The sequence below is a fragment of the Talpa occidentalis genome, unplaced genomic scaffold (genome assembly GCF_014898055.3).
Source record: "Talpa occidentalis isolate TD23 unplaced genomic scaffold, MPIMG_talOcc4v2.1 talOcc4.14, whole genome shotgun sequence".
Lineage (NCBI taxonomy): Eukaryota > Metazoa > Chordata > Mammalia > Eulipotyphla > Talpidae > Talpa > Talpa occidentalis.
In genome coordinates, this window is record NW_023601433.1 from 68,457,268 (window position 1) to 68,480,540 (window position 23,273).

General features: G+C 38.2%; 1 protein-coding gene across 10 annotated transcripts in view; it reads left to right on the forward strand.

The window, feature by feature from the left end:
• Window positions 1–510: 510 nt before the first annotated feature.
• The window catches only part of LOC119244752 (armadillo repeat-containing protein 3-like), a 63,629-nt gene continuing 40,866 nt past the window's right edge, over window positions 511–23,273 (forward strand). For 6 of the 10 annotated variants that reach the window (XR_008551825.1, XM_054695141.1, XM_037510707.2 and 3 more), the window contains exons 1-7: window positions 1,518–1,760; window positions 5,443–5,491; window positions 12,962–13,079; window positions 16,532–16,657; window positions 19,911–19,979; window positions 20,395–20,570; window positions 22,892–23,086. Coding sequence is in view for 9 of the 10 variants with exons in the window: in XM_054695141.1 (XP_054551116.1) it covers window positions 5,444–5,491; window positions 12,962–13,079; window positions 16,532–16,657; window positions 19,911–19,979; window positions 20,395–20,570; window positions 22,892–23,086 (732 nt within the window). In the remaining variant the exon portion in view is untranslated. Of the gene's footprint in view, window positions 576–1,517; window positions 1,761–5,442; window positions 5,492–12,961; window positions 13,080–16,531; window positions 16,658–17,382; window positions 17,544–19,910; window positions 19,980–20,394; window positions 20,571–22,891; window positions 23,087–23,273 lie in introns of those variants that run through there. The other 4 variants (XM_054695139.1, XM_037510708.2, XM_037510711.2 and 1 more) reach the window with 4 other exon arrangements.

Sequence of the window (23,273 nt, forward strand, 5' to 3'; positions counted from 1 at the left end):
ATTCATTCTCGTAGGGTCATGGTGGGAACTTAATGATGCATTTTAACCACTTTATAATTGCCTGACCTCACAGTGAGCAGTCAACAAATGTTAGTTAATTAAAGAAACAGCCAGTTTATATGTGGGGGTAGACACATATAAACAAAAAAAAAATTCACAATGTCCATGAAAGTAGAAGAAATAGAGCAAGTAGAAGGTGCAGTTGGGCACAAAATGAAAAGTGTTTCACTGTGTCTAAAGAAAATACAAGTTTCTGGGGGAAATCATGACAAAAATAAATTCTGAAAGGTGAATGAATAGTTTTTAGACTGATTGGGGAAGACAGGGCATTAAATGTCATGACATATTTGAAGAATTATCAGCATTTTCTTTTTTCTTTGAATAATTACAGAAGCTAATGCAGAGGGGTCAGCCAGAATAAGATCTTGAATGCTAATTTAAGAATCTTGCTGCATCACATCATGTATGTGATGGAATAATTGGGTGTCAGTAAGGAAAGAGGCCAATTACAAGGATTACTTTGGTCATCCTAGAGAAGATGGATAGAATCTAGAGGATGAGATAAATGAAAGCAGGTAAAAGAAAGTGACATTCTGTACTTGGGCTATGGGAATGAAAAGGTAGGATAATTACAAGGTATGGAGGGGGATGCAGTAGCTGTATATGCAGTAGAATGGATCTAGAACAACTGTCAGACTTCATGCTTGGATAACTGGGTGGTGGTGGTGAAACAGGGGAACATCTGATTGACCCATTCCATGATCCAGGAAGTACAGTTACATAAAAGGTCTCTGAGGAGCAACTGCCACAATGACTTGTGGTGGAGCAGCAGGGTGAAAGAACTCCACCGCTACTGCCAGCTCCCACCACTGAGGTGGCTGGGTTGGGATAACAGTAGTACCTCTTGATAAATAGAAAACATATTTATGTGGGGAAATGGTAAGTTTAGGAGGGTAATGTTGACGTTTGAGGTGACTGTGGACATTCAAGTAGAGCTTTCCAGTAGGAGGAAGGATAAATAAGCCAAAGCATTGGATTCCAATAGGGGAATATACATATGAGTTAAAGTCAGAGAAAGACATTTTGGGGAGTTCTGAAGGGAAATGATAAAGCCCATGGGAACAGACTCGGCACCCTCGTGCATAGGAAGTTGGCAATGAAGGTGGCAGCTTAGGGCTGTGGCGATTTGGAAGTCATCTACACAAACATTGCTGCGGAGGCCAGTCTTTGGGAGAATACACAATAGCATCTCAGTATGTGACTCCACAGCCAGTCCTCTGCTGAAGCTGCAGCGTCAGCTGATTTACCATGTTCACCTTGGTTGGTCCACAACTAGGAATAGGAGGCTTCCCAGTGTCTAACCGGCTCCAAAGCACAAGACTTGGAGAAGTGAAGACACATTGCTGTTTCCCAGAGTGAATAAAGGACGCCTCATGTGATGCACCGTATGCGGGTTAGCTCTCCCTCGGGTTGTGCGCAGGCGCCGCCTGGTGTTGCATAGCAACCAGGGACCGCTGAGGATCCGGAGCTGTGCTCAGGCAGTTGCAGGGGCGCTTGGTGCATTCTGAAGAGCGGTTGCTTGGCTGCATCTTCTGGCAGGTAAAGGCAGACTGGAGGTTGCCTGTCTATCCACGCGGTTTGGAGAGGCCCAGGGTAGAGGCCCCAGCAAAACCTGGGGAAGGAGAAGGTGCCCCGCTAGTGGGAACCTCCCAGAAAACTGAGGGAACCAACCTCTTATTAGGAGTTAGTCAGGGATTAAGGTATGTTTCATCAGCTTTGCGGCCACCTCCTTTTTTTTTTTTTTTTTTGGTTAGACCCATAGAAGTTTGTCTAATAAAACCTCAGCTAATAGACCATTTTAGTGGGAAAATGTAATAAACAGTAAGTTTCATGATGTACAGTTTTAAAAACATTCCAACAAAATTACAAACATCCATTTCATGTGGAGGACAATAAATGTTTATGGACTTTTCTGACATTTTTAGGAACTTGATAGAAATGTGGCATTATAACTGCATTTAAAAAGAAAGGCTTTATTTCTTCTTGTACAACTGAATTTTTACAGGCCACCTCTCATTTAACTGAGGCTCCAGAGGAGATCTGTGCCTCCAAGATTCTGTTATTTAACTGTGAGCAACTCAAGAAGAGGATTTCCACTTGTTCTAGCCATCCTCTTTGCAAGATAGTCTTCTCAAAATAGTCTTTCCCCATAGAAGACATTGAAGAACATATAGACTGAAAATTCACAAAGAAATAAAATGATCATGAAGTTCATGGAAAAAAGGCAACTCCAATTTCAAGATAATGCATATTGAAAGAAGATTTGTTTCCATCCTCAATGCCATGAAGTTCATACATTTTCACTCAATTATTTCACTAGTAGGGATTTATCTTAAAGAAACAGTTGCAGATATGGGTGAAAATGTTATGTCTAAGGATGTTTCTTTATTGCAACCTTGTCCATGATCCAGCTTATTGGAAACAAGGTCTACAATGGAGGTTGGATTGTAAAATATTTTAAATGATATGCTGATCCAATTGAATTATTTGGAGCACTATATGGAGACTGATATTTCATGAACTAGCTCAAAAATTTAAAAATTTAGTAGAAAACGGTCCCAGGAAAGGAAGTTGAAAATAGGGGATAAAAATCTAGGTGTGAGGATAAAATCCCTCTAGGAAACAACACACAAGGAACTGTTTTGAAGTGTGCTGATTTCCCTAAGCTTATTTCTTGTCGATTTTTATTTTATTCCATTTTCCCTTCTCTGCTTTCCAAATTTTCTATACTGTATTTTCACTGAAAAAGAACCTGGACTTATATTGTACAGAACTGTACAATTAAAATGGATAAAGAGGTCAAATTTATGTAAATTTTGGCAGGTATAAAATAGTCAAGGCAAACAGCTAGTTTGCTTCAAAAAGTTAGAGATTTGTTTTCATGTATTGACATATTTTGCTTTAAAGGAAAACAAACCTTGAAAGAATAGAGAGGTCATTTACTGTATCATGTTGAATTTAAGTGAAAGGTAGTTTGCTAAGCTTTTTTTAAGCCCTTAGGATCATCTCTGAGGCTCATTGCTTCCTGCCTATGTCAGCGCAAACTAAGCACTTACTGCCGTTCAGCAGTACCCACGACTAGCTCCATCACTATAATTCCCTGAGTTTAGGCTGTTTCAGCATCTGTGGTCTTCAATATGCAATTACTCAAAACCATCCTCCTGAAATAAGTTTTTGAGTGAAAATCAGATAACTTAAAGCATATTTATGCATGTATAATTTAATTACTTCTTGAATATTATTCCTACGGAATCGTTTTGTAAATCCAAGGGTGCTTTACTTTGGAACTGGTTATAAAGAGCCAAGAAATCTTTTTTTCCCTGGTGTTTAGTCAAAGAATAGATTTTCATTTGTGCTAGTTCCTGTGTGTCTGCCTCAAAAGATTATAGGCACAATTCTAAGGTGTGTGCTTTTCAAGCACCTATGTAAGATGCTTGAGATTTGAAGAAAAAATTTGATCAAAAATAGGGAGAAAAAATGGGAAAAAAAGTTGAATCCAATGTTTTATTAATATCAAAATTTCATTACATTTGAAAATAATCTCATTTTTCAGGAGTTTTCAGGTACTCAAACTGAAGGCTAGGTAATTTCATACACAAAATTTCAATAATTTTAGGATGAAAATCGATTTTAATGAGGTATATGGGTCTCTTTAACATATTCACTATAGTATGAAGTGGTGCAGCACAGAGTGAGCTTGCCTGGCACCTCAAAAGATCTTGAAATTTAATAAACCTGAAGGTAGGGACTTCGAATAGATATCTTTTGGAAGTCCGTGTGAGTGTTAATGAACATGCGGATTTTTAAAGTATGTGATAAATTCTGGTATGCATCTCCCATGCTAGGAGTTGCTTTTGTTCCTTGACAGACCATCTAAACTAACCCTGACCTTGCAGATTCTCTTCGATGGTTTTCTACTTCCCAAGATTTCTCTTGAGACAGTAATTTCCTTGAGACTAGATATGCCATCTGAGATTGTCCTAATGCCAAACATATCCCCCAAACTCTCATTAAGAAAACTTGAAAGATATCTGGAGTTAGTCTGTTATAGTCAGCAACATCTTGGAAGGTTCTCTGTACCCAGGTGGAGATACTTCCCTGGCAAATTGACAGTGTATGAGTGTATATTCCTTCTTTGACTTTTGGGTACGTGAAAGAGGTTCTTTCAAGGAATACCCCCAATTCCCTGAGAATATATCTCTTTAGATTCCCTATGAGATGTGGATGATATTAAAGAAGACCTTGTTATCTGGGAAAATAACACAATTGTTAATTTGGAGTTTATAGATTTGGAGTTTTTTCAGAAAATCGTTACTCTTAGGAAATACAAAGATGATGATTATTATAAATATCAAATGCCTGCCATGTACCAAACACTGTTCTAGGTGCTTAGAATAGATTAATGGAAGAAAGAAGATGAAAATTCCTTCCTTCATGAGAAAACATTCTTGCAGATTTCAGGAATCACTCAGATTTTGTCTCCTAAGCCCTATGTAAATTATCTATAAGCATGGTAAACTATTTCCTATATGTAAGTAAAAGTTATGTCAGTAATATATTTCCTCTTTTCAAACTGGAATCCAGGATTAATGTTCAACAATTTTATCAATTCTTTAAAATAATAGAGCTTGAAATAGGGTTTAGGAAACATTTTTGCGCATGTGTAATAATTTCTATATATTAGCTTATAGTATTTTTTAAGATTTATTTATGCACACAACAGCTGGGGTACAGGCCAGAGATGTGGGGGGTGAGAGGATTCACCAGAGATAGGTGGGGAACAGAACAGGCAGACTGACTGAAACACACTGCTGAAGGGAGCAGCGGGTGAGACAGGAGAGATCTGCCTCGCCATGTGCGTTGCTCCCTGGCCAGCCCGGGATAGAAATCATGCTGCAGGGCCTCCCCGGTGACACAGCGGTTGAGCGCTGGGTTGCGAAGCTGCCCACAGCCTCTGCAGTACCGGTTCGATCCCCGGCTGCTCCCTGGCCACCAGAGAAGGGTCCCACATGGCGCGCAGACCTCCCTGCAGCCCGCCGCTCCCCTCAGCAGTGTACTTCGGTCCTTCTGCCTGCTCTGCTCCCCGCTCTGGCTCTGGTGAATTCTCTCACCCTCCCACCCTTCTGACTGTACCCAGTGCTTGTATAAATAAAAAAATAAATCCTTAAAAAAAAAAAAAAGAAATCATGCTGCAGAGGCTGCGGACTTCTTCATAGAGTGTTGGTTAACCCCTTGCACCACCAGGGAGTCCCTGCTTATATTATTTTTAAGGTAAACTTTAAGGGAAGATATTAATCTCCTCCTGAAGACTAGGTAGCTGAGAAACTAGTACAAATGTAATGTACTTCTAACACTTTAACCACTGATTGCATCTCTTTCCAGAATGGGTAAAAAGATAAAGAAGGAAGCAGAACCTCCTCATAAGGATGTGGTAAGTTTCGGATTTGAATACTAGTCGCACATTAACAATCAGTTTTAAAAATAAATTGTTCAGGGCCTCCCCTTGTGGCGCAGCGGTTGAGCGCTGGGCTGCGAAGCTGCTCGCAACTTCTGCAGCGCAGGTTCGATCCCTGGCCACAGGCGAGGGTCCCACATGGCGCGCAGACCTCTCCTGCCGCCCGCTGCTCCCCTCAGCAGTGTACTTCGGTCCTTCTGCCTGCTCTGCTCCCCGCTCTGGCTCTGGTGAATCCTCTCACCCTCTCTTGCTTCTGACTGTACCCAGTGCTTGTATAAATAAATAAATAAATCTTTAAAAATAAATAAATAAATAAATAAATAGTTCAAATAGTTTGGCATGTACCAGTATAAATATGAGTGTATGGTGGCAGAAGTCCAAAGTCTGAGTAATGGTAACATTACTCAGAGAAATCTAACTTTATATAAATACACAGTTACAGCATTGTCGTTACAGAATTAGCACAATTAGGGAGTAATTATTAGCTTTTCCACTATGTGGTTGACATGTTTATAAGCCGTGTCAATGAATAAATAGTTTCGATTATTCTCTTAAATACTTTACGTTTACATTTGCCAGACCCTCATTAGTGTTAATTATCCAAATGAGTTTTCAAAAATACTGGAAGTCGTGCTATAGTATTAGATGTATATAAGGGTGTCTGAAGAAGGCCAGCTGGACATCAGAAGTCCTGTGTTTTCCAGATCTCTGGGCTCATCATCTTTATCTCTGCCAGAGGCTTAAGTAATGCCTTCCCCACAACACAAATAGAATATGACCTTGAAAAATTTTCATTTCAGAAAATTATTTTGAAACAGACATGTGGCATGTTTTCATCACATAAATGTGAATGGGGACCGATAAGTATAGTCAACAGACTCGAGGGCTTTACAGCTTGAAGGAGCCTGAGCCGACTGTTGGAATCTCCCTGAGAGTTCTGGACCATGGTGGTTACACTGTGAGCTTGGTCACAGCTCTGCCTCTCACAGACTTGTGGTACTGAAGCTGCAAATTTGTACAAGTTATTTCAGTTTTTCTTAATCTCTAAAATGGGATTTGTATTGTTCAACTCATTTTGCTTGTTATACGAGTTAAAGCAGCACATAAAGATCAGCACATAAAGATTTACTGAGAACTCAATAAATAAGATTTATTTTCATGGGAATTCCACCCCCAACACACACACCCAAAGTAACTACTTATAGATGATTCTTTTCATCCTATAAAGGATTGTTGTACAACTAGATTTAAACTAGATTTAAAAGAGGGGATTTATAATTGCTTGAGAACATAAACTTTTCTGTGTCAACTAATAGTGATTTGCTTCTTAAATATTTCATAAAAACATTGTTTGCAAAGGTTTTTTTTTTTTTTTTTTAAAGATGTATTTATTTATTTATTTATACAAGCATTGGGTACAGTCAGAAGTGCGGGAGGGTGAGAGAATTCACCAGAGCCAGAGCGGGGAGCAGAGCAGGCAGAAGGACCGAGGTACACTGCTGAGGGGAGCAGCGGGCGGCAGGAGAGGTCTGCACGCCATGTGGGACCCTCCTCCGGTGGCCGGGGAGCAGCTGGGGATCGAACCAGCGCTGCAGAGGCTGCGGGCATCTTCGCAACCCAGCGCTCAACCGCTGTGCCACCGGGGAGGCCCCTGTTTGCAAAGGTTTTAATGTTTCTAGCTTTCTCTTTAATGATCTTCACAGGTCATTTCCATGTCTGGCTAAAAGTTGATGCTGATGCTTTAATAAAATTCAGCTTCCCATAGAATAACTGTATGAAAGAACTACTAACAGAAGGATTATTATAGTGGTAAAGCAGGGTTAAAGGACAGTGCCAAGGAAAGTCATTGTCAATGGGTTCTCATCCATGCACTCGGTTGAAAACAACAATAATGCTGTTTATTTAGCAAATAGGAGGTTGGAGAAAACTAGAGTTTCTAAAGCCACAAGTGGCTGACTGTATCACCCCAGATAGTGCCTGCAGTGTTTAGTTGCCCCCAAAAAGGGCCACTTTTGCTAGATGGCACTGTCTCATTAACAACGGCCTGGAGCTGGTACAAAACAGTAGGGCAGGATCCAACTCAGGGTGGCAACTGGAGGTGCTTGCAGGTCCCCACCTGAAGTGACACTGTAGCAACACGCAGCAATGGTCTGAAGGCCAGACAGCACCAGACCAGGGAGGGTCCCAGGGAGACCTGCTCACACTGGAGGCTGTAAACAGTGAAACACCCAGCACTTCTGCCATTTTTAGAGTGAACTGGGTTGGCTGACTGATAGGCAGTGCTTGATTAGCAGGGTCAGGGAAATCCAGGCCCTGCTGCCCAAGGTATGCTGCCTCGCCCTGGGGGTGTCACCTCATGGGGCAGCAGCATTGGGGGTTGAGAGATTACTCAAAGTTCATGTGGAGCAATGAGAAGCCTAGAGGGCTACACCAGGAAGGCATGTTCAGTCCTGATCCGAGGGCAGTCTCGTATTTATTTCGAACCATGTTCAGGGAAGATGGGCAACTACAGGCATGGGGATGAGAGATTGTATGGTGCAAGCTGGGCTGGAGTGGCCAGGGTTATGGCTTGAGGGGCTCCATAGTTCCTGCTAATCAAAGCATGCTCTCTCTAGTCCCTATTCTTACCTAGCTTCCTGCTAAGCTTCATAAGTAAGGTATTCTAGCCGATCTTGCTAATCTGGCCATAATATCTTCTTGCTGTTCTCAGCAGATACTGGTTTCCCAGTATGTTCCTCATACCAAGACGTTTGGCCTTGGTAAGAAGCCCCCGGCCTGACTATACATTTTGCTTGGCCAGCAGGAACTCTGAGCACCAATAGCCCTGAGAACAATGATTCCACATGCGGGGCTCCAACACTCAAACCCCACAGTGCTGCTGGCACAGAGGGGCGCCAAGGAGAAAGTGGGCTGAAGCAGCTCAACTCAGCCCCAACAAAGCCAGCATGCCCTGCAGTCTTTGGTGCCACAGTGGTCCTGTTACAAAAGGATCATAATAGAGAATATTTAGTATAAATCAAGATATTTAGTAAATAAGAGGATGGGCTCTAGAGTTATTTTGCCAGAGTCTGAATCCTTACTCCGTCACTCACCACCCATGATCTGGAGCAAATTGGCTATTCTCTATATATCCCATTGAGGATGTAATGAGATCCACATCCACTTACAGTGGTGAAGCGCAAATTAAGGTAAATGTAAGAGGCTTAGAGCAGTGCCTGGAGCTAGGTAAGAGCTTAGCAAATGTTGTTATTACTGACTTAATGAAGGATGCGTTCATCATTCTACAAAACTAAAATTTGGTGTAAACTGTCAGCGGAGGCAGGGCATCAGCTTTGGAAGATCAGCTGCCACTAGAGTTCCCAGAGGCCTGGTGGGAGGCTGTTGTGACTCCTGATCAGAACTTCAAATCTGGGAGCATAGACGCTTTGTTCTCTTACTACTTCAGGAGTGAGTGAACTTGACTTGTGAGTAACTAGACTCACAAGAGACTGACCTGGCTCGATAACCTCAGTGATTAAGTGTCAGGTTAACTGAAGATTTTATGTTAACGGGTCAGCACCTTCTCCCCCTCACCTGGGCACGTGGGGAGCCAAGTGTGGGGAACATCAAATCAAAGCATTGGATACTAGCAGAACCTGCCCCCTCACCAGGGCAACCAAACCTGGTTTCTTGGGAGAGTGGAATGTGTTCTGGGCTTGCTTTTCCCACGTGCTCTTCATCAGCCTCAGAAGTCTTCCTTTAACTCATGGCCATGTACTCCCCAAACTTCAGAGACAATTTTCTAGTAGTGATGAATCATAAGGACTTATTTTCACATCTTCTCTTTCATCACAGATAAACAAACCATCATGAACTAATAAAACAAAATATAAATTCATGAAGAGAATACAGAACTTATAAATAATTATCACCTTGCTTACCTTTCTGTGATAAAAGTTTGTTGCTTTCAGTTGAAAAGAAAAGTGGAGGTTATTGTCTTAAGCAAGGAAATGTATGCACTCAACCCATTTAATCTCAAAAAAAAAAATAAAAAAAAAGACACTAAAGACATTGTTTAATGCACTCTAAATGAAGTCTAGATCGTCTACTAAATGTTCATATTAGAGGGATATAGTGTGTTTTCTTATGTTTATCTGTCTTTTCTTGTGAAATTGGATCTTCATGATCTAGTACCACTTATGTGATAAATACATTTTAATACAGATTTTAAAAGGCTTTAATTTGCACTTATTGGCTCCATAAAAATTACTCATAAAATTTTACTCCATAAAAATTACACATCTATTTTTGAGTTCAAGTCTACAATTTTGTCTTTTTAATGTGTCTTCTAATACAGTAGCCATTAACCACATGTGGTCATTTTAGTTAGAATGTATAATTAAAGTTATATTAATTAGTAGTTAGAAAATAAAATTAAAAATTCAGTTGTATCAGTTACACTTCAGGTTTTTAAGAACCACATGGGACTTGTGACTGCCACATTGGACAATGCAGAATGCAAATATTTTCATCCTTGAAGTTCTTTGAACAGAACTATGCTCAAATTCTTATTTTCTTAGAGACACAAAAATAATTTCTCAAGTCTATGTTATCTCTAATTGACTGAACTTAATATTCAAAGCTTAGTCAAAAATGCTTCTTTTCTTTCATTCTTTTTATAAATAATTTTGATTCATTGTTTATTTTGTAAAGACTGTGAAATGATAATTTCACAACCAGCTTGTTGGTGACTTACTGTGAGCTCACGGGAAAGCAGATGGGATATGTAATTACAGCACGGTGTTATTTATTTAGTCATGTGGCATTCTGTGATAACTATCATTTTATTCTCAGTGCCTTTTAATAAAAAATTACTAAAATGCTGTAGGCTCTGTAGGAGAAACAAATGTCCTGCCAAGTTTCTTCTTTCCCTGCCAAACATTGGTATTTCTCCTCCTTTGGTAACTTCCACAGGCTTGGTCTTCCCCTTAAGCTCGCCATACTCCATATCACCTTTTCAAAATGATGACCAGAAGATCTGGTAAAACACTGATGTTTTCTAAGCTTTCTAAGCTGTTAAAGAATAATTTAAGGATACTTACTATAGTTTTTGTTTAAACATATTTTCATTTTTGCTTCTCTGAGAATTCTGTAGCGACCATGACATGCCATATTTCAATGTGGTATGCTTATTCACATGCTTATACAATCAGCTTTAGAAATATTGAAATGTCAAAGGTGTGAAGTAAAGTTCTAAAATGGAAGAGAAATCTGTTCTCAATGGGGATTGATGGAGGAGAATGCTAGGGAAACTGTCTTAAATGTAAAGATGGTCTAAGGCTATGATTCTCAAAAGATCAGTGAGGTTTCAGGGCTTTGTGAAGGCAGGTTGGTAACATTCTCATTCACTCATTTTTCAGCTCATTTATTCTAATTCAAAGTTGCAGCGATGACAGCTGGGGTGGGAGGTGGGACCCAACCCTGGACAGGAAGCTCTTCCATCATAGGGTATACTCACTCCCATACTTACTGTCATTCAGATTGAGACAATTTACACAGGTCAGTGGACCCCAGTGGACATTTGGGATGGGAAGAAACTAGAGTACCCAGATAAAACCCATACAGATATGAGGACAAGGTGAATATTCCACACAGTGACCCATCTGGGAATTTGTTTTATTTTTCTCATCAATGTTACAACAAAACAGTATTGAGAGAAGGTGCTATGCAAGGATCTGATGTAGAGGACTAGTAACATCTGATTTATATTTAAAAAAAATCACTCTAGCTACAATGTGGAAGGAGAGTGAAAACTAGAAAAGTGGAAGCTGCTTAGTACAGTTGTGCAGTAAGGTATGCAGGTGGACCAGGTAGTAACTGTTGAGAAGGTGCAATGTGGCTAGAGTGAGCACACATGTGAAAGGTAGAGTCGACAGGATTTGCTGATGGGTTCTGTGTGGGTATAGGAAAGGGGGGAGTTGAGATGTTTCAAGGTTTTTGGACTGAGCAACTTGACTAAATGATGGTACAACAGACTGAATAGACGTTAAATTAAGAAACATTTTTCTGCACTTAGTATTATCATAGAGAAATTCATAGCAGCATATAGCTGTGCAAAAACAGAAATAGAAAGCCCAAGTATTTTCAACACCCAACTACCATGAATAAAAAATTTGAATATTTAGGGCCTCCCTGGTGGCACAGGTGGTTGAGTGCAGCACTGTGAAGCTGTCCACAGCCTCTACAGTACCGGTTTGATCCCTGCCAGCTGTGGAGATACCCACATGGCAGGGCAGAGCTCTCCTGTCTCACCCGCTGCTCCCCTCAGCAGTGTATTTCAGTCCTTCTGCCTGTTCTGTTCCCCTCTCTGTCTCTGGTGGATTCTCTCACCCTCCCGCACATCTGACCTGTACCTGGTTCTTGAATAAATAAATCTTTAAAAATTTTTGAATATTTACCCAGAAAAATAATCTATAAGTTTCTATAGTTTCAAGTATTATTTCATTGTTTTCATCTCTGGAAATCAAATAAAACTTTCAAGAAGTGGGAGGTGAATGGTGATCACAGATGATGAATTTAGTGGGAACTATTTAAGTGACTTGATGAGGGGAAAATTCAGACTGGAGATGTTCAGCAGGAAATGAGAGTGAGAAAATGGAGAAAAGTAAACAGTTTATAAGATTTTTTTGACTAGGAAAGGGAAGGAGAGATAGTCTTGTACCTGTGGTGGGGGGTGGTGAGTAATGTTGTTGCTAATTTCAGACACACATGAATTCCCAAGATCTCACAGCTGGAAACAGATCTTTTTAGATTCCTATATATTTTCTTTATACTATCAATATATTGCAAATTCCCCATTCCAGAAATTATCCAGTTTTCTATTTTATTCCATGCTGTTTTGTTTTTTACATATGTAGTTCCTGCTTTTCTAGAAAGAGTGTAATGGTTAGAAAGTAGGTACTGGCTATTGACACTGTCAGGGCATGTAGTACATTCAGGTACTCAAGGATTCTTGTGTAACAACTAAGAATTACAGAAGTTATTTTATAAGCATCTATTGTTTGTCAGATAATGTGCCCAGTGTTTTACCTACATGTGTTCTTCAATGCTCCCCTTAATGCTTTGAGATAGGTATTATTATGTCTATTGTACAGAAAGGGAAACTGAAATTCTAGCAACCTAAGTGACTTGTTTGATTCTGTGTGGTTAAATTGAGAGACTCATCTGTCAGGTTCCAAAATTCTTTGCTCTTCATGCCAGACTCCAGGAATTCCACAGTCACCAATGTTAACAACTACCTCCCTACCAGTGATGCTTTTTAAAATAAACTTTGCAATGAACTTAGTGGGCAGTGACCACATCCTTTTGGTATGATTATGTTTTGTTTAACATTCAAGACACTTATTTTTTTCATGGGATTTTTTAAGGCTCAATTGTGAACCTAATATTTTTCTTCCTGCATTTCAGTTCGATCCATTAACAGTTGAAAGCAGAAATGTAGCGACTGTGGTGTTAATGCTTAATTCTCCAGAAGAGGAAATTTTGGCAAAAGCTTGTGAAGGAATTTATAGATTTGCTTTAAAAGGTTTGAGTTTTCAGTTTGTTTCATTAATTTCTTAAAATATTTACTGCATAATGGGCACTGTCTCCCTAGTCTTTAACTTACATCCTATCAGAAATATTCTTTCTGACAGCCAGACTTACCACTTAGTGTACTACCTAAAAGTAATGTATCTCACTGAGTGCTTAACTTAATCTTAAGGAGTAATTTAGTGACTGGGTACAACAGGCACTTTGACAGTTTTATTGTAGCTTAAAAAATTGTGTCATAAGAGCTGAAGAACTCCCACTAGTTCAAGCTGGAAGGATTTAAGCAACAAAAAATATAAAGTACTATTAGCGTATAGACTCAAAGTAGAAAATAAGTATAAGTTTATTCTGATGTAAATAAATATTTATGTAAGTAAATAGATGGGAGAGAAAAGACAAATCTCCCATTTAGAAGAATTTAAATAATTTCTTAATATTTTGTCTTCAAATAGGCAGAATATAACTCCCTATTTTTAGATGTGGGCTGGGCAAGTGACTTATTCCCAAGAACACAATCATTTTGTAGATAACACTGAAAGGTCATACCTCAATAGGTAAAAATAATTAGCTATACATTGAGCGCTGCTCCAGTACCAAACACAAACATTAAAAGCAAGTGCTGAAAGGATCAAATGATTTCCAGACAGTTGTGTCCCAGAACAAATTTCAAGACTCTTTTGCCCAAAAAATTGCTTGAAACCAGTGATAAAATCTTAAAAGAAACTAGAGGAAAAATGTTACATTTAGAGGAACAAAGATAAGGATGACAAGAGTGTTATCATCACAGATGATGCAAGCAAGAAGTCAGAGGAACATCTTTAAGGTATTGAAAGAAAAATGAAAACTTTCAACCTAGAATTTTATACCTAGTGAAAATTCTTTCAAAAAAGCATATATTAAAGTATCAGACATTCAAAAGCAAAGGATTTTATTACAAATAGATGCACAGTGCTAATTATGGTACTGCAGGTTATTCAGGTAGAAGAAAAATAACACCAACCAAATGCTAATATGGTTCTATACAAAAGAATAAAAATAGAACACTAAGAATAACATATAAGATTTTTCTTATTCAAATCACTGAAAAGGCAAAATGATTGTTGTAAACAAAAATAATAGTCATATATTTGCAATCTGAAATAAATGTGTAAGTACAATCTGGGAAAACATTTGTACCAAAAGGAGGAGAGTTGAGGAAGTATACTTTCATATGGTTCTTATACTATATGTGCAAGAACAATGGCCAAGTGGTAAAAGTATGTGGTTGTGGTAACTACCACTTGGAAATAGACTGCAATAAATTAAGGATGGATTTCAATAATACAACCAATAAAATACCAAAACAAAGAATAATATGACATAAGCCATCCATGGAAATGGAGTCAGGAGAAATAGTCAATTTATGCAAAGAAGGTAGAAATGAAGAAAAAGAAAGCATAGAATATTATGGGATGTATAAAAAATTATAAGATGGTATATTTTAAACCTAACAATATCAATAATCAAATTAATTGTAAATGAGGGCCTCCCCGATGGCGCAGGGGTTGAGCACTGGGTTGCGAAGCTGCCCGCAGCCACTGCAGAGTCTGTTCAATCCCCGGCTGCTCCCTGGCCACCAAGGAGGGTCCCACATGGCGCACAGACCTCTCCTGCCGCCCACTGCTCCCCTCAGCAGTGTACTTCGGTTCTTGTGCCTGCTCCACAACCCGCTCTGGCTCTGGTGAATTCTCTCACCCTCCTGCACTTCTGACTGTGCCCAGTGCTTGTATAATTAAATAAATCTTTAAAAAAAAATAATTGTAAATGATCTAGGTCCACAATTAACAGGGAGAGACTGTTATATTGGGGGAAAAAAAAAACAAGATCAAAGTACATGCCACCTTAAAGCAATGTTTTAGAATATGATACAAACAACAAAAAAAATAAAATGTAGATAAATGCTATTCCCGCACTAGTCAAAAGAAAGGTGGAGTGATTGTATTAATACCAGAAAAGTAACAGAAATTGAAACTTCTGGTTAAATTTTTCACAAAGAAAAGTCATGGTCCAGGTGTTTTCATTCATGGATTCTATCAAACACTTGAAGAAACGATACTAATTAATTATACATGTAAGTGCTTTCCTAAAATTGAAAAAAGATGGACTACTTTCCAATTCATTCCATGAAACTGCAATTACCATGAGACCCATAACTGACAAAGTATTCCAAGAGAAGAAACCTACAGATCAGTATGCCTCATAAATACAGTTTAAGAATTTTAAACAAAATATTGACAAATAAAATTCAACAATTTATAAAAAGACTGCTATATCACGACAGAATGAAATTTACTCCCAGATTATAAGGTTACTTTTAAAACTGTTAAAATTCAAATATTGTGGAAGTTTTGAAAAGGAAATTTAAAATAGTTAATAATGCATATTTCAGCCTGTTCTTATTCAGTGACACATTTGAGCATTTAGTTACAGGGAAATTCCATGGGCTATAGGAACATCTAGTCTGTGTCTAAGAACTATGTTACTGGAATGTGAACCTATAGTTTAAAGTATAAAGCAATTTTATGAGAAAAATAAGGTGAAGGGAATTAGAATGACTTTCTTATACTATCAATTTAATTTTGAGAGTGAAACCTCTATTTTCATATTCCAGTGAAATTGAAAAGCTGTAATTAACCAGGACCTACATGTTATTCTAAACTTTGTAGAATGATACCCAACTCACTAGGGTGCAGACAAACTGCTTCTACAGTTAGACTGGACTCTGACCCTAAAACCTTCTGTTTCTGGGACCTCTTGCCACAGAAAAGGAGTCCTCACTTACCTGGTATTTCACTTCTGTGCATGCATCTGTGGCTGCCTACAGGCACACCTTGCATTACGTCATAGCATCTGTAATCACACTGATGAAAAGTGGGCCCCCAACTCCATCACATACTCTTGAAATTAAAGTGGGGTTTATGTGTGTTAATTATTAAAATTAGTTATGCAGTTATGCAATTGATGTTGCCATTGCACAAATAGCGGGCACTGTGCTGTCCTATGCTGAGGATAGGAGAGCACAGAACAGCGTAAGTATCAGCACTCTTGGAAAGTGAAGTTTCTGTAGAGTAGACAAACAAAGCATGGAAGTTCATAAACTTGTATGAAGAAAATAAGTTAGGGCAGAGAGGGATAAGATAACTGGAATGAGAAGTTAACATTGGTGTGGCCAGGGCAAAACCCTCTGAAGATCAGTGTGAGCTAAGAACTCCTCATTTGGCTTTGTAGACATCAGGGAGGGGCAGGGAGCAGCACATGTCCTCGTGCCTGTACTCTAAAGTTTATTCTGAGAGGAATAAATGTGGAGGCAAAGGAATGTGAAAGGCAAATGGCAAGTAAGATATTGGAAAGACACAGATTTGATGATCTTGGTGCCCATGTATGATTTTCTTTCATCTATAATATCAGGTGAGGAAAATAAAACAACCCTCCTTGAACTTGGAGCTGTGGAACCTTTAACGAAACTGCTCACCCATGAAGACAAAATAGTCAGAAGAAATGCTAATATGATATTTGGAATCCTGACTTCTAACAGTAAGTATCAACTTTAAAAATTACTAAAATAATCTCATGTAATGTATTATCCTTGTACATTTAACTTTAACAGACTTGTTTAAATTTATTCAAACTGACTTCAATGATAATGAAAAGTTAAGGAAGTATGATTTCATATGTTAAGAAAACAATTAAGTATAAAAATGTATTTAAATATATCCATGTGACAACTTTCAAAGTCGATGAGGTACTATGTTCCAGTCTTACAATGCTGGTAAATCAATCACTGTCTCTTAAAAGTTTTCCCCTTGAGTTAGTGTAATGTCATGTGTATGCTTATGTGTAAGTTATACTTCATATGTATTTTATACTAAATGAAGCCTAGAAGAGTTTTAATACATTTATTTTTTCTGAAACTGTAAACTACATGTATTTACTTCTTAAATCAGCCCCATTACTTGCTTGAATATTTTTATTTTTAATATACTAAAGTAACAGTATTAGGAAATCATGCTGTTATATCCATGAGAATATCAGTGTGACCAAGCCATGCTAATAAAGGCAGTTCCTGATTAATGAACAGGATGGTTTCCATTTGTAGGTCATTTTCATGTTAAGATGGTGGGTTTTTTCAGTTAGCTGAGTAAATACTTATAATTCATAATTACATTCTCAGTGGAGAATGAGCTCCAACATGAAATGCAGACTGGTAGGAATAAACTGGTCTCTTTCTCTGTCATGGGAAATCACTAGAGTCATCCTACTTTTCACCTTACATATTCTCAGCTAGAACACCTCATTCAAGGAAACTTGGTATAAAAAATGAACAACTACTCATTTGATGGGCACATGAAAAATATTGCTTCCAGATGCTTATGTAAATAAATGCACCTCTTCAGTCAAAAAGTCAAGTCATCAACTTCAGGTAGTCTTAAATAACTCATGCTTTTTTCTGAAATTTCTATTTTCTATGGTCTTCATGTGTTCAGTGATATCATTATGTTTATTATGGATCAACCACAGAATGCCAGGTACTAAAAGGATTTGTACAAGAGCAGTCTTTCCCTTTTGCAGTTACAAATTTTTGCTGCTGCTTTATTTTTTTAATTATTTTTTTTTTCATTTGCTAGTGTGATTGAGTTATGTGCCCGTGCTAAACCTGAGTCATACATAACAGGAATTTAATTTACTTTTTAAAATCTTTTCTCCCAAACCAAACTGCTGTCTTCTTTTACCTACCAGTTTATATTTCATTCGATAAGGTCATTTAACCAGAGACTTATATGATGAAGTCAGCTAAAGAGACAGCACATCAGGAGACTTGTGAGGAGAAGCAGGCTTTGAAGCCCAGACTTAACATCACTTAAGGCAATCTGAAGACCTTGCATTTTTAGGAAAAGAATGTAAGAGGTCAGGAACAAATGTAAAAGAATGTAAGAGGTCAGGAACAAATTATATGGTTGATATTATGAAACCAAAAAGTTCTGAATAAGAATGAAATTAAAACAAAGTGCATGACGTTCCCCCAGGAAGTGAAGGTGCTAGCCATTCTGCAACAACCTAAACTGTGTCACACTGTTGAGCTAGAGCGTGTTCGTGTGGCTCAACCACAAGTCAGAGTTCCTACTTAGTGCCATTTCTGAGAGTGGTCTCTGTTGAGAAACACAGGGACAGAGATCACAGATGTTTAATGGAAGTAGTGATGTATCCATTATTTTGACTGATTTAGCCTCAAAAAAAGAAAAGATACGTTGAACAATCTGGTGTCAAAAAAAAAAAAACAAAACAGAAAAACAAATTGATCAACTGTGAGTGAATCTTTTAAAGCCTTAGTGGGTAGATTACTAGGTTATTGTTGATTATCACTTGCTATTTGGACTGAATTCATATCCAGAGGGTGATTTTAAGGCAGAGAACCCTCTGAAGAAAACATTTAATTTGTTCTGGGGACTGAGGGAAAGTATCATACACAGATGCAGCAGGGTGGTCTCTCCCTGTGGGGGTGGATCTGTAGAGAAAGAAGAAGGCACAGAGAGAATATGAGTCTTCTTGCCTCATAGTCTATGTCACCCCAGAAACTTTGAAGTATATGGAGGGTGATTTTGAATACCAAGTGGAGAAAGTACTTGGAGATCTGAAAACCCATGAATATTTCTCTTCAAGCATGCAGGCATAGACTTCGGAATGACCTTCATGAAATCCATTCCAAAAAATACAAAGTGAACCCCTACAAATGAGAAGAGGAATAACAGCACATTTTTGCAAAGGATTCACTTCTATATCATTTACCAGAATGTGTGGAAAGATCTGACTATTATGCCTGAGTTAGTGTACTTTTGCTTTTTTAAATGAGTGTTTACTGTAAAAGGTTGTCCTTCACTTTAGGATACTAGGATTCCCAGAAGTTTAATTATTCTTTTCAGGTGTATTCTCAGAATTACAGCTAACCCTCTTTTAGCCACATTAAACAGAAAGAGACAGCAGAGGGGTTTTGACAGGGTGAAGAACAGCCACATCCCCTGGATCCCACAGGATAACTTGCCTGATAAAAGCCAAGTGCTGTCTACCCAGTGGTTAATGAGGAACAAATCACCCAGACACCATCTGCTTCAGCTGTGGCTAAGTGAACTTTTCCAAAACTCTGGTGATGCTAATATTGGCTTATATATGAAGATAATTGATCAAGAAGAAAAATTGCAAACAGAAGGAACAGCTATGTCTTCTCAGAAAAAGGGGACAAGGAATAACAGGCAAGAAGTAGGGCCATGACTGTCTAACCTTAATTAGACCAAATTAAATAATACAAAAATTAACTTTTAAAAAATCAACATACTCATCTTTGAGCATTTTTGGTAATTCTGCTAATCATATAAAATGTAAACCAGCTCTGTTAATGAAAAAGGACTCAGGATAATTCATATTTGCATTCTATACAAATTTTGTTAAAATCGAAATTTTGAATTCCCTCCCCACAACAGAAGTAAGAATTACTATCATACAGTGATCAAGTGTGGGGCCAGTCAGTCAGCTGTACAGATGGGCTCTGGAGGCCCGCCTGGCCCTGCTGAGGTTGTGTTTTCTCCTGTCTCGGGGGTGGTGTGCTCACTGATCAAGGAACATGGGCTGGAGTCCATGTGGAATCAGACAGACCCAGGCATCACTGCTTTCTTCCTGTGTGGTTTTTACCCTGATCTGTAAAATTAGGTAATAATAGTACCTCTCTCATAAGGGCCATTCAACACACAGTCATTATTAGTATTAACTAACGTTGATATTGTTTCATTTTTTGTAGGTGATGTTAAAAAATTGTTAAGGGAGTTGGATATCCTGAATTCTGTCATTGCTCAGCTGGCTCCAGAAGGTAACTTTGCATCTTACTTCTGTTTAAGACCTGGAACTGTTTTTTTTTTTTTTTTTTACATTTAATTAAACTACTTTTTGAAAATAGTTCATGAAATACCAGTTATGAATTGTCATTAAAATTTCTCACTGGGGGGGAAGGAGAAGGGGGGGGGGGGGGGGGAGGAAGGATTAGGATCAAAATAAGGGGGGGTGCAATTGTATGAGGAATATAACCAAAATTGAAAATGCATACATTGTGCAAAAATGAAAAATGATGTAAGAATTATATAAAATAAAATATTAAAAAAAATTCTCAAACCAAGTTGGGCTCCAACCAAGGTATAATTTGTGGAGCTTTGGCTTTCTAAGCATGCTGTAGAGGAGTGGTTGAATGAGGACTTAGCATACTCGTGCTCTTTATTTTTGATATACAGAAGAAGTGATTATCCATGAGTTTGCTAGTCTTTGCCTAGCAAACATGTCTGCTGAGTACACCAGCAAAGTGCAAATATTTGAATGTGGCGGATTAGAGCCTCTCGTCAGACTGCTGAGCAGCCCTGACCCTGATGTGAAGAAGAATTCTATTGAGTGCATTTACAACTTGGTCCAGGTAAGAGCAAGTTCTGAGAATGTGTTTTGACAAGAGCTGATTACAGAATTTATTTTTTGCATAAAAAAGGGAAAAATCTTTTTAAAACTCATCAGTTTTGATTAATCAGTTCTTCTTGGTACTTATTCAGTAGATATTCAGAGAAAAGGTAATAGAATGTTAGTGTAGAGACCTTTCATTTTTTACATATTATAATTAATTATCTCCCATTAAAGGGCATTTGAGAAACATATTTAAATTTTAAGGGGATAAGAATGGCTTGCAAATTAAGGCAGAGTTATACTAGATAAAATGTATTTCATCTAAATCAGGAAATCTAATTTTTGTATTGAACTAAGTTTAACCTGGGTTACTGTATATTTGTCTAACTAGGTGATCCTTGAACTACATGAGGGATATGGGTGTCATTTCCTCCCGTCAAAAGCCCAAGTACAAATTTTCACTACTCTGAAAACTACTGATAGCCTGCTGTTGACAGGAAGCCTTGTTGATAACCTAAGTCGTTGATTAGCACAAATTTTGCAATTATATGTGTTATATGCTGTGTTCTCACAATAGAGTAAGCTAGAGGAAAAAACACTATTAAGAAAATCACAAGGAAATGCTTTATTATATTTAATGATACCCACAGTTTATGTACCTAATCTATTTATAAGCACATCCATGAATAAGTGGACCCGAGCAGTTAAATCTGTGTGTTTAAAGGTCAACTTTACTATATATACCTTATTCAGTGAATAAGATCTTGGATTCGGCTTATTTATTGGTGAAAACCTAGTGGATTGAGTATGCTGAATAGAACTCATTATTGTTCACAAATCGGAGAATGGCAAGGTGAATGGGCAAGCTGAAATATGTTTATTTGAGAATAGCAAAGAACTGAAGTTTGAGGTACACAGATTTAGTCAAAAACCTGAAATATGTCCAGAAGAGGGATCCGGGGGGGGGGTTTACGGAGAGAGAAAGAAGAGAGAGGTCATGGAGGATGAGGTCATGGGTCAATTAATGGTCACATGAAGGAGACACAAGTTAAATGGACAGGTGGAAGGGGTAATAGTAAAAAAAAAAAAAAAAAGGGAAATGTTTTCTTTATCAGTCCTTTCAAACAGGACATTCTCCTTATTGTTGGGATGTTGGGGGTTGATCCAGTCCCAGGGTCATCTTCCAGTTTAAAGACAATAGCGAAACAGCTTTTTCCTTAATTGATTTCTATGGCCCTATTTTAATATGGCTCCAGTTATGTTACTTTTCACACAAGTCAATCCCTGACAAACAGTGACTTTCAATTATTATGTCTGAAGGAAGCCGACAATAGAGGTAAATGGAAGGGTGGAAACAGGAAAGGTAAGCCTTAAGCGGGGCCTTTTCCACCGTTGGTACTCTTTTACATGCTTCCATTTAATATGTTTAGCAGCCAGAGTTTGGGACTTTTCCTGGCTTTTTGCCTTGTTTTCTCCATTGCTCACTCCACCCAAGCCCTCTCCCCACCAGTCACTCATAATTACAGACACAAGATGCAGAACAGGGGCCTCCCCTGGGGGCACAGTGGTTGAGTGCTGGCCTGCTGAAGCTGCCCGCAGCCTCTGCAGCGCCGGTTCGATCCCCGGCCTCCAGCAGGATCCCATATGGCGCAGCAGACCTCTCCTGCCATGCCTGCTGCTCTCCTCAGCAGTGTATTTCGTCAGTCTGCCTGTTCTGTTCCCCGCTCTGGCTCTGGTGAATTCTCTCACCCTCCCAGGCTTCTGACTGTACCCAGTGCTTGTATTAAATAAATAAATAAATCTTTAAAAAAAAAAAAAAAGATGCAGAACAGCTTGTCTAGACTAAAGACCCCTTCATACTGTATATTTTTTAAATAAAGGTTAGCATCAGAGATAAACCTGATATCAGTTTGCATGCTCAGTTGGCATGCATGCTTCATTTGGATGAAGAGAATAAGGAATTAATGTCATCAGTTAATATTATCAAATAATAATTAAAATAGGATATAGAATGTGAAAAGTATTGTATCATTCATAGATTTTATTGTAATGCTGCTTAGAGTAATAGGAATTTGCTGTGTATTAAACAATAGATACTACCAAAGTCATACATCATATCAGCTTCTTATTATTGACAATGTCTACATAGTTAGAGTGAATACTGTGTATTATCACTTGCAGGTTTGCTTATATTTATGAGTTACTTTGGAAGAGCATCTGAAATAAAAAGATGAGAAAATTATTTTATAATGTCTTTTGTTAGAGAAAAAATTTTCTTCATTCTTGACATGGTATATTGCCTTAAAAATTACTTTCTTGATCATTTGTATTTCATGGCAGGATTTTCAGTGTCGAGCTACACTTCCAGAGCTAAATGCAATCCCTCCTATATTAGAACTCTTGAATTCAGAATATCCAATTATTCAGCTGTTGGCTCTCAAAACATTAGGTATTGTTACAAATGATAAGGAGTCACGAGTAATGCTAAGAGACAATCAAGGAGTGGACCAACTTATTAAGATCCTAGAAACTAAGGTATTGAGTTATTCATTCAACTATGAGGAATTGTATCTCCTAAAGGTTGTGATAGAATATAACTTGTAAAATATTTTTAATGAAATTGTGTTCTATTTAAGTATGGTATTAGGTATAGTGAATGATTTTGCTTATTGTGGCATTGTTTATCAGCATGATTAAGTCTAATGAATGATAGAGATCATTA